Source organism: Fulmarus glacialis, unplaced genomic scaffold, assembly GCF_000690835.1.
Source record: "Fulmarus glacialis isolate BGI_N327 unplaced genomic scaffold, ASM69083v1 scaffold36188, whole genome shotgun sequence".
Taxonomy (NCBI): Eukaryota; Metazoa; Chordata; class Aves; order Procellariiformes; family Procellariidae; genus Fulmarus; species Fulmarus glacialis.
In genome coordinates, this window is record NW_009228276.1 from 17,979 (window position 1) to 28,511 (window position 10,533).

The window sequence follows — 10,533 nt, forward strand, 5'->3', positions numbered from 1 at the left end:
CGCCCCTGCTCCGGCCCGATGGAGCACCCGCTGGTGTAGTCCAAGAGCAAGCCCTTGTGTCATTCCCCCTCCTTTACTTCCCGGCCACCCCCCGTCTCCCCCCATCTCTCTGGCACAGACCCACGGGCGGGGGGATGCTCCCAGCTTGGCTGGAGTCCCTCTGCGGCTGAGTGCCGCTCACGCTGCATCGGTGGATGGCGGCGAGGGGGAAGACCAGCTCCCAGGCAAGGCGCTGGAGGTTATTCCCTCCTCCAGACGGAGGCCCACAGCTGACCCCCCTCCTCAAAGCCCCACAGTACTCCTTGGGGATGGATCTCATGGGAGAGCTAAGGGGTCCGTACTGGCCCTGCGCTGGCACATGCCCTTCCCAGCACAGAGTGACCTGCTAGTTACCACTCTGCAAGGTAGTCCCACACCACGGTAACCGGACCTGAAGCCGACAAGTGACCCACCAACGACAAGAGTGTTCACAGACAACCTGCTGTTGCTGTCAAGGCATTCATTTTTACCAACGTTTACGGCGTTTGAAATGGTTTCAACCCTTGCAAACTGGCAGATGGTGGACTGTTGGTCTTGGGTGTGGGGGAATGGTGCAGGCTGCTTGGTTTGGGCTTTGCTCTTTGGCCAAGAGATTGATGGGAGGGAAGGCAAAGGGTTCTCCAGGCAGCAGCTACCTGTCCAGGCGTTCCTGCGTGTGGCAGCCCAGGAGTGGGTTTGGAGGGTGCTCAGGTGGTGTTAACAGTCTCGGCCATTTGCAGGAAGAGGAGCCGTGAGTATCCTGGAAAGCAAGTCAACAGTTGTTCTGGTGATGATACGTTGTCCCAAGCCCTTTCCTTTCCATCCCTGTACCTCACTGGCTCTGGCGGCCAATTCCTCCTCATGTATCTGCTAGCATGTCTGAGGGATCTCATCGCTGCCCTCCCAGCACGAGCTTTCATTGCACAACTGGCTGACCAGATGCAGCCCTGTACTTGGAGCTACAGGCAGGCTTGCCCAGGACCAGGCCACCCCCATTAAGCACCCACCCCACCCTCGCTACTGGAGCTGTTCCTTCATCAGCCTGATACTGATCTGGGTCTTTTCTGCTGTTTCTGAAAACGAGTTCTCATCTCATTCAGGTGTGTCATTCAGTGGAAATATTTTGTAAATGCAAATAAAAAGAAATAAATCTATTCAATACCTCGGTCTCGAGGATGGGAAACAAGTAGTGGGAGATGCCCGGGTGGGGAGGTTTCACAGCTGCTGCCGCTGGTTAAGTTTTGTTGCGGACGTAGCCCCTGGAGCATCCACAAATAGTTGGGAAGGGAGCTACATAACCTGCGAGGGCTTGGGGCTGAGCCCTGTCAGCACCCTTCACACGGCCACTGCTGCCGGGTACAGCCTCGCGATCCATCCTTTCTGCTCTGTAAGGGGGTGACACGGCGCAGGTAAAGGTCCTGTCGGCCGGCGGCTGGCGGCGCCACGGGCATCTGTATCCATCAGGCAGAGCAAGGCAGAAGCGGGTACGTGGCGAACAAATTATTTTGTGAGCACTGGGAAACAGTTTTTACTTTTCAACTCTGTCAATATGATCTAGCTCTGTCTGTCTCTCTATATATGTACAAACAGTATATCACAATGTTGCCTTTTTTGTTGGAAATATCAAAGTACAAAGATTGTAAACCAAATCGGTGTAATAAAAGTTTCAGATGATTCACTGAGGTGGCTGCCAGTGGTGGGTCTGTGAGCGCTGGTGCCGGGCAGGGCTGGGGGACGCCTGAAGCCCTTGCATTGCCCAGAGGGCAGGAGGGGAGGGAGGTCAGCCCTCTTGCTTAATTCCCTGCCGACCTCTCCTGAGCGGGGCGGTGGAAGGACCGAGGCAATCAGGTATGTGCCCTCTCCTGTCCTCAGGTGGGCACAGCCCATGGCGCAGAAGGAAGCTGCTCCGTTTTCAACCCTGTGGGCTGTGTGGGCCAGCAGTCCTGCAGGGACCCCTCTAGCTTGAAGTTATGCAAAACACAGATTTTTTTGACAAGTTTGCACGGAAGAGCACTACTAGTTAAGGTAAGCATCTGGTTGTAAAGAATTTACCTGTTTGCAAAGCAGGCTAGCACTGATCAAAGGCATAGCAACCCAAAGCAGGAAACCATGGTGGAGAGACCTATAATTTAGTGAAATTTTTTTTTTTTTACTCTTCACCACCCATATCTGAGACTCCAGACAGATTTTGCTATGAAAACGAATAAATCCTTGAGCAGAGCAATAGCCAGAAAAAGCTGTCAAGGAACTAGAAACAACATTCCCTCTATCCTCTATGCATCTCACGTCCTCCTCGGCAAAAAGCCTAAAATAGCTGCCTGCCCTGAAGGTGAGGTCTGGACTAGATCATTTAGATGGTGGAGACTTCACCTTAGCTGCTTTACAGGTGGAACAACATCCAGTTGCCTGAACTAAGCTTGCTGCCCGAGCACGTAAGAAACACCACAGGAGGTGGGATTTAGTCTTGGGTGCAGTGGGAGAGAGGGCTCAAGAGGCAGATTGCTACTGTGGTGCCACTACAGTCCCACGAGGTCTGATGTGTGTCTCATATTAAGTCACAGGTTGGGTGATGGGGATCTGGGAAAGGCTGCGCTGGTGGCCACAAGTTGAGTTTTTCTCAGAAATACGAATAAAAACAAGCCTCTGAAGTAAAGTAAAAGTCCAACACCTGCAAAGCTCTTTGTTCTCTGGAGCGTTTTCTTCAGAGGGGTTTGGTGGGGGGGTGCTGCAGAGCCCCCAGCCTCACCGCTTCCCTGTTGGCCCACACAATTTGGTGAATGAGGTACTCGGTCTCCTGGCCCACCTCTGCCAGGCGGAGGTCGAACTCGGTCAAAGCCTTGTTGTCCTTCAGCCCTTCAAGTAGCTGCTTCCCACCATCCTGCAAATGGGTGAGAAGGGGGGGTTAAAGGAGGAGATCTAAAAGTGAAGTGTATTCAATGGCAACTTCTGCTGCCGGTGATGGGGAGCCCATGAGATGGTGCCAAAAGGGACGAAGGCCTTCACCCAAGCCTGAAATGTTGCTCACAGGAGAAGTACACAGGGAAGGAGCGTAACCTTATGCAGCACTCAGTGATATGACACATGCTAATGACTCCGTGTCAGGAGTCCTCAAGCTCAGGCTGGTTAATAGCACGGCTGGCGATGATAACCTGAGAGGAGTCTCTGCTCTCCTCTGTCTCCCAGTCCCCAGCTCACTGCTGGCTGGGGACAAAGGGCGGTGTGATTAGCACGCTGCGCCTCGTCTCGGCAGTGGCGAGAGCCCCTGTGCTGGCAGCCTCCTGCCTGGATGCCATTTCCCAGGCTGGGTTGGCTTTCCTGGGGGCAACATCTCACGCAGCTGTATGGGACAGAAAACATGATGTAGATAGCCGTAGGGAGGCAACTCACTTTGGGGCATTTGCCTCCCTTACCTGAAGCATTGTCTTTAGGGATGTGAAAATTTGACTTTTTTTCCCCCATAGCTGTTCTCTTTCAGGTACCAAATACACCTCTTGCCCCCATCTCCTCCATCCCGGCGGTCTCTTCACCCCAGCACCCTGCCTCTTACACCTTTTGCCAAAAAGGACAGAGCAAAAAGGACTGGGAGGGAGTCTCTTTTTAATGGGGTATGGAGGTCAGGATTTGATGCATCTCTAGCAAAGACCCCCATTTTCCCAAAGATAATACCACCAGCCCACTTGTTGGGCTGCTGTGGGCCTTCACAAATGGGTCACAGGAGAGCTCATCAGAAGGAAGATGCTAAGCATAGAGATTATTATTCACTGAGCAAAAATCCTTCCATCCTTTCCGACCTTTGCCCCTTTGTATCATTAAACTCAAATGGTTTTCCACGTCCAGAATCATAAAACTCAGAACTCATAAAAGGTTTTCTGCCATCAAATCTTTTTAAAACCGTTGTCAAACACATTGATGCCAATATTCCTGCCAGCAGGGACAGCTGGTCTTGCTGTCTCTTTATTGTCACAGTGAAAAAAATCGAGGCAGCGCAGAAAGTTTAAAAGCCAGCATGATTGCATTTGGCTGTCTAGTTTCAGATTTCTAAAGCTCTTTTTAAACAGCAGAAGAAAAGGGTCTGGTTTGTGAGCACCTTGCATACTGCAGCTCTTAGGGATGTAGTAAGATCTGTGGATGCTCCTCTACCTAGAAAATGTAAGCCTGTGGTTTAGGAGCCACTTACAAGCACCCAGACGCGACACTTTTGACCTACTGCACCGCCCCAGAGCTGCAGGGTGAGTTAAAGGAGCTCAACAACCAGGCCAGTTTTCTAACAGTCTCCTCTGAGTGCGTGACGGACAGGAGAGATTCTGGGAAGGGTGACACTATCTGTGTGCTGCTGAGTGACAGATGGCAAAGCACAGATGATATGCATGAGGCCCTCGTCTCATGCTGCCTATCATTATTATCTACTCCCACGTGTGTGAAGCGGCTGCGATTTTTCCCAGACATACTCCCTGGTTTTCAGTTTCCTGGGGGGAAAATCCCTCTCTGCCCAAAAGCCCAAAGCCTACAGGCCAGATTCAGCCTTGTGAACAGAGCTAGATGTAACGAGCGAGATAAATGCATGTGCGTGCACAGAAGATGTCCTTCTCCTTCCTGCCGTCTGCTAGAGTCTCTTCCCTGCTCGCAACTGATTGTTATCGCAGCAAAATTGCAAAGTGAGGGATGCATTGGCCTCTGCAGCTTCGAGGCAGGGCAGGCTCAGCATCTGCTTTGCAAGGCCACCAAGCAGGCTCACAAACTGGAGGGAGAAGGGGTTTCTCTTACCAGCCCCAGGTGGTTGCATGAGAAGTTGATACTCGTCAGGGTGGTGTTCTGAGCCAGGACCTGGGAGAAAAGTGTAGCGGTTGGCTCTGACAGGTTATTACTTCCCAGATGGATGGACTTCAGGGTGGTGTTGGTCAGCAGGGCATGGCCGATCGCGTCCCCGCCTTTGTCCTCCAAGCAGTTGAGGCGCAGATTCAGGGAGGTCAGGGTGGAGTTCTCAGCCAGGGCTTGAGCAAGAGCCTGAGCCCCCAGGTGATGGATCTGGTTGTTACACAGATCGAGGGTTTCTAATCTGCTGCGGTTGATCAACTTGCCAACAGCTCGTGCCCCCTTGTCCCTGATGAGATTGTGGGACAAGTTCAACTCCACTAAGGAGGGGTGATCCAGCAAGTTACGGACAAGCAGCCTGGTCTTGTCATCGTCCACTTTGCTTCGCGTCAGCTTGAAAACCTGTGGGGATAAAGGACAGGGACACTGAAACAGCCAGTGCTTTGGATTGAGCTTTGTACAAGACCTCAAGGGAGTTAAGCCCATGGCCACCAGATAGGATTCATCTCTCTTCACTTCAGACACCTTTAGCCAGTAGGGTCAAGTAGTTGCTTTTATAGCGAGCAGATACTTCCAGCAGGCAGGGCCTGCCACTGATGTCCCATGCCTATTCTAGGGAGAAATGGTTCATCTCCTGGAAACGCCTGTTCCTCTCCTCTGACTCCATGGGATCTCTGACACGGGGGGCTATATTAAAACGAGATAAAGCTGCCGAAACATCTGCAGAGAGTAACAGCAGAACTCACCCCAGATCACAGTCGAACACTGTCTGAACAACCACATGCACCGGTGCTAACCCACAGTGCTCTTTGTGAAGGGCAATGTCCTACGTGGCCAGGGTGCCTCAAAAGCCACAGGAGAGGTAATTTCTCTTCTGGAAGCCAAGTGGACAAATATTTCCCAAAGCACACCAGTCTGTGGGGAGAGCGTTCAGCCAGCTCCCTCTGGCTGCACTCTGGATAGCAATGCCCACTGACGTTTTGGAGGGGCTGAGCATCTGCACTGCATTTGCCACAAAACTGAAGATTGTGTTAGCGCCCAGAAAGAAAAAGCCTCATCACTCTAAGGCAAATGTGAATATTTCCCCATGCTCTTCTTGGGGATCTCTGCTGGTCTGGGGCACGTTGATATGTATTTACTGAGTACAACCACCAAAAACTCCTTATGAAAAATTCTCTCTCGGCTTCTTCTCTTCTCCCTCCCAGAACTATGTGAGGAGTTAAAACAGGAGTGTTGCTTTCTCTTGGGTTACTGGGAACATGTTTTGTGGGAGCAAGTATTTTTCTCACTGACCTCTGACAACCTGTTCTAACAAGGACATATGCAGAACAAGATACTCAGCGCCAGGCCAGCAAGTTAACATCTCTGCACTCTGCCAGACTGCAGCTTGCAAAGGGAAGCGTGCAAAGCAAAACTGGTCCCTGGGTTTCTGTTCCCTGGGCAATTTGAAGATCTAGCTGAGGAAGAAATGTTCAGTTTGGGATACGTTACTTTCAAGTTGTGACACGTCTTCACAGCGACAGCCAGGTTGCAGCAGTCCTGGTGGGTGAAGTTAAAGAGATTCCACTCGAAGTTCATGCCACAGTCCTTCACGCCGTAAGTGAGATGAAGCTCCTCCAGGTGAGGGAGAGCAGTAATGAGGACTCCCAGGTCGTAGTGATGCGTGGAGACCTCACCGAGCCCAAAATCACTCCCTGTATCAGAGAGGTCATCCTTCTGCTCCTTTTGATCCACCTTCACCGGTGGTAGGAACTGATCAACCTCCAGTTTCCGCACATAGTCTTTACAGAGCGGGATGAGCTCTAGGACCTGCTTGGGGTCTGTGGTGTTAGGGATGAAACATTTCAGGATGTTCTCCAGGTGACGTTCGAAGAACATCCGTTTCCAGCTGTCTCCATAGTTGGAGATGTCACACACTTGCCAGCGCTCCGTGCAGCACCTCTTCCAGAAGTCCTCATCGCTTATTAGGTTGGCAGTCACAGCGAGCGGAAGGCCAGTGGAGAGCCTGTCCAGCACCTTCCTTTGGTGCTCAGGCAGAAGACGGTCCAAAATAGGGTTCTCTGGAGGGGAGGAAGAGAAGGAGAGATTGGTCTGCACTGTAGGAACCATGGCTGGCACCATGGTTCTGCTTGGGCCCCCAGCTGTGTGCCCATGCCCTCCCCGCTGCTGATACTCGCTCTTGTCTCAGTTGCCAGCGGCTGGTGCAGGGAGCCAAGCTGGCAAAAAAATGTGTGGGATCCATCTCCTGCATTACTGTGTAGGATTTCTAACTTTTACAATAAAACATCAGTGTAATTGGATTTACTCCCATAATATTTGGGAACTGCATCAGAAACTTAGCTCCCAGTTTAAATTTAGGTTGAATGTAGTTTATATTCAGAGCAGGTCTTCTGCTCCCAAGAGAGCTAATTCAGCCTTACAGCGATGGGAGAGCTTGGCTTGTCATTTGCTGAACTTTCTCCCTTTGGTTTCTAAGCATATTGAAGGATGATATTTGAGAACAATTGTCTGTGTGCTCTTCATGCAAGTCTTTGTGCCTTTTTATCTTTACTCATGTGTCTGTCTTACCACAAACTGATTCTTGTTCCTTTCCACTTAGACCCACTCTTAGCTTTTAGATCCATCTTGTTTAAATAAAAGTTCTCTTTTTCCAGGGCTTTCTCCCCTCAGTCTCTTTCCCGATGCTCATCCTAAGTCTCAGCTGGCTTCTGTCTGGTAGAAGTTCTTTGTGGTAAGAAATACTAGAGAAAAGCCATGTGTACTCACACCATAAACACTTGGTAGTACATGTACTGCGTACACGGTAGTGTTGAGTAATAGAAATCATCAGTGGAGAGGCATATCTGCGCATGGGAAATCAGATTTTGAGACACAAAGCGGGGTTTGCTTTGTATTTCCTCTGCCTCTGTGTCATTTCCTTCCTAAGGACACCCAGAGTTTTACCACAGCCTCTTCCTGGAGTCTCTTCTCCAGTGTCCTACAGCTGGCACTGCAGTGACCTTCTCTGCGAAGTCCCACAACACAAGCAGAGGTGGGACACGTACGGGCAGAACTGGGCTAGCTTCACTCGGGCTCACTCGGGCAGCACCAGTGAGCAAGATGCAGCTGCACAGCTCAGGTGAGGGTATGAGGGTCCCCAAGGCACCGAGCACACTGCTTCTATGTGCACGTAATGTAAGTCCAATTCATTTGGCATCGGACTGACTGACCAGGCTGATAGGACTGTAAGGGTCTCCCAACTCAGATCCCCAAGTACCATCAGCTCCTGGCGTAAGGCAGCACTGAGCTCTTCTATACTGTCTTACAGTCCCAACGAGGACATAGCCTTAGACCTATCTTTGGTCTTTGCTGCTACTCCAATGAGTCGGCCAAAAAGACAGGTAGGCTCTTTCTTTCCCCCTGCCGGTCAGTTCCCAGGTGAGACATGCTTTTTCTGTTTTGCTATGCTTCATCAGTCCACCTGTTTCAAAAGCACATTCCCTGCCTAAGGATATAAGTTGTCACATCACCACCAAAAGCCATGGAGAAGTCCTGAGACTGTGAGTACAATACGTATCTGAGATGGCAACTCCTCCGAGCAGGGAGCAATTCTCCATCTCTTTGTGCAGCACTCAGCACAACGGGGCTCCATCCTTGAGTGCTACCATAATGCACGCACGAATCAAGAGAAGGAAACAGTGACTTCACAGCCCTGGCCACGGTTGAGGTGAGTCCAGCAGAGCAGGGAAGGAAGAACAAATGATAGGACAAGGTTAAGGCAGAGTCACATCCTGGATAGCAGCCCAGAGGACTACAGCCATCCCTGGAATGTACAAGTACATACTTAGCAACTAAACAGTTTGTTTAACGGGCTGCCTGAGGGGATATTTCTCCCCAGCTGTTCCTTTGGCAGGGCTGGGTACCACACTCTGCCTTTCAGATGCACCTGCCTGCCTTGTTGACCCTCTGCTGCCTGGGACTGACACTCTCTCTCCGTGTGTCCCAGGGGAAACACGCTCCCGCTTACTTTCGAAATTGTGAACGATGTGCTGGAGGCAGAGCTCAGTGAGGCGGGGGACAGTGGCGAGGGACCACTCGGGATCCTCAATGACGCGGTGTGTATAGTACAAGTCAGCAGCGAGGCTGGCCTGGGATGGATGCAGCGAGGGAATGGCTGTGCTCCTGTCACCAGCCGCTGGCTGCTGCATCCTGCTCAGGACCCACTTCTCCTTCAGGAGAAGCAAGAGGAAAATTGCTTTAGAATCACCACCACATTTTCCAGCTGGGCTGCCTGCAAAAGAAAAAGGCAACTTTAGAAAGAGGCCAGCAAGAAGAATGGTCTACTCACACTGCTCTCCTGTAACGCACTTGGCCCCTGCCCGTTGCCTGCCTCCTCTGCTTGGACTGGAAGCACTGCAGCAAAACAACTATTCTTCAGCCTTATCTTTATACAGTGCCCTGTACAAAGAGGTCTCTAGGTACCACGTGTAATAAGCAGATAATAATGTGGTGTTACTTCAGAGTGCTGTTGAAAAGGATGGACAGGAATTGATTGTTTACTGTCTTTTCCAATAAAAGAAATAGGTGAAGCTGGCAGGAGCTGGGTTTAAAGTAAAGGAAAATGATGGTTCTTCACACGGCCTGCAGTTGACCTGCAGAATTCCTTGCCAAAGGATGTTGTGGATGCTGAGAGTCTGTGTAGGTTCCAGGACAAGTCTACGGAAGAGAAACCCCTTGAGCGTGATTCAATGCACAGAAACCACATCTGGCTCAGAGTGCGTTGAACATAGCTGGAGGCAGGGAGAACGCTGGAGGAGAGAAACAGACGTATTTGCATTGTTTTTCTACTCTTCTCCAGGCACCTGCTTCTAGCCACTGTCAGAGATGGGACACTGGGCCAGACCATCCCCTGGTTTGATCCAGTATGCCTGTTCTTATGAGTCTTTAAAGACAGAGGCTTTACAGATGAATACACTGTAAGTGTATTCGGGGGTTTTTTCTGCTTTTCCCAATTACTCTCCAGCTGAACTCCTTCCAAACATCCATTAACTGATGAGATGGGTCAGACCTCTTCAGACCACACTGAGCCTAAGCAGATATGAGCTAAAAGAACCAGCCTGGAGCAGAAGGCAGGATGCCCAGTCCTATCAGCTCTGCGGAGCTTTCCCAGACCACAGTTTCCCATTTGCTGTTTCCTACCCCAACCTCAGGACCAGCGCTCTCAGCCATCAGGATCCCATGTGTATGGTTATTGCCTGGAAGTCCTAATGGTTCCCTTCCCAGCCCCACCAGTCTGAAAGAGGCAGAGAAGACACTAGGAAGGAGTCTGTCCCTTGAGTTCTGGGTTCAACAAGAGTGCCCAGGCTTGGTGGGCATCTCCCAGGGCGTAGATGATGATCCTTACTGGGGCTAACTGGACATAACAGGGCTGCAGCACAAGGCTGGGCGGTTAGAGACTGCAGGACACCTAAAAGAAGCACGGGGCAGATGGATGGATAGCAATGTCAGAGGTGAGGACAGGTTCTTGCAAGACCAAGAGGATGCCTCGGTGCAAAGGCAGCCTTGCACCACAGTGTAGTCAAAAGGATCCTGTGGTAACATCCTGCACAGAAGGTAGCTGCCATGTAGTATCTTGTGTCACAAGATCCCTCAGCTGAACACTGCTTTGATCCCAAACAGCTCCTCCTTTGTGAAGGGCGTGAGCCAGACAGTGCTCCCCAGATG

General features: G+C 51.0%; 1 protein-coding gene across 1 annotated transcript; it reads right to left on the reverse strand.

Moving 5' to 3' along the window:
• Positions 1-2,719: 2,719 nt before the first annotated feature.
• Positions 2,720-9,017, reverse strand: TCTE1 (t-complex-associated-testis-expressed 1). Its single transcript, XM_009583434.1, has 4 exons — positions 8,837-9,017; positions 6,322-6,890; positions 4,783-5,232; positions 2,720-2,896 (listed from the first exon to the last, which is right to left on the reverse strand). The coding sequence occupies exons 1-4, from the start codon at positions 9,015-9,017 to the stop codon at positions 2,720-2,722; spliced, it is 1,377 nt and encodes a 458-aa protein (XP_009581729.1).
• Positions 9,018-10,533: the final 1,516 nt, after the last annotated feature.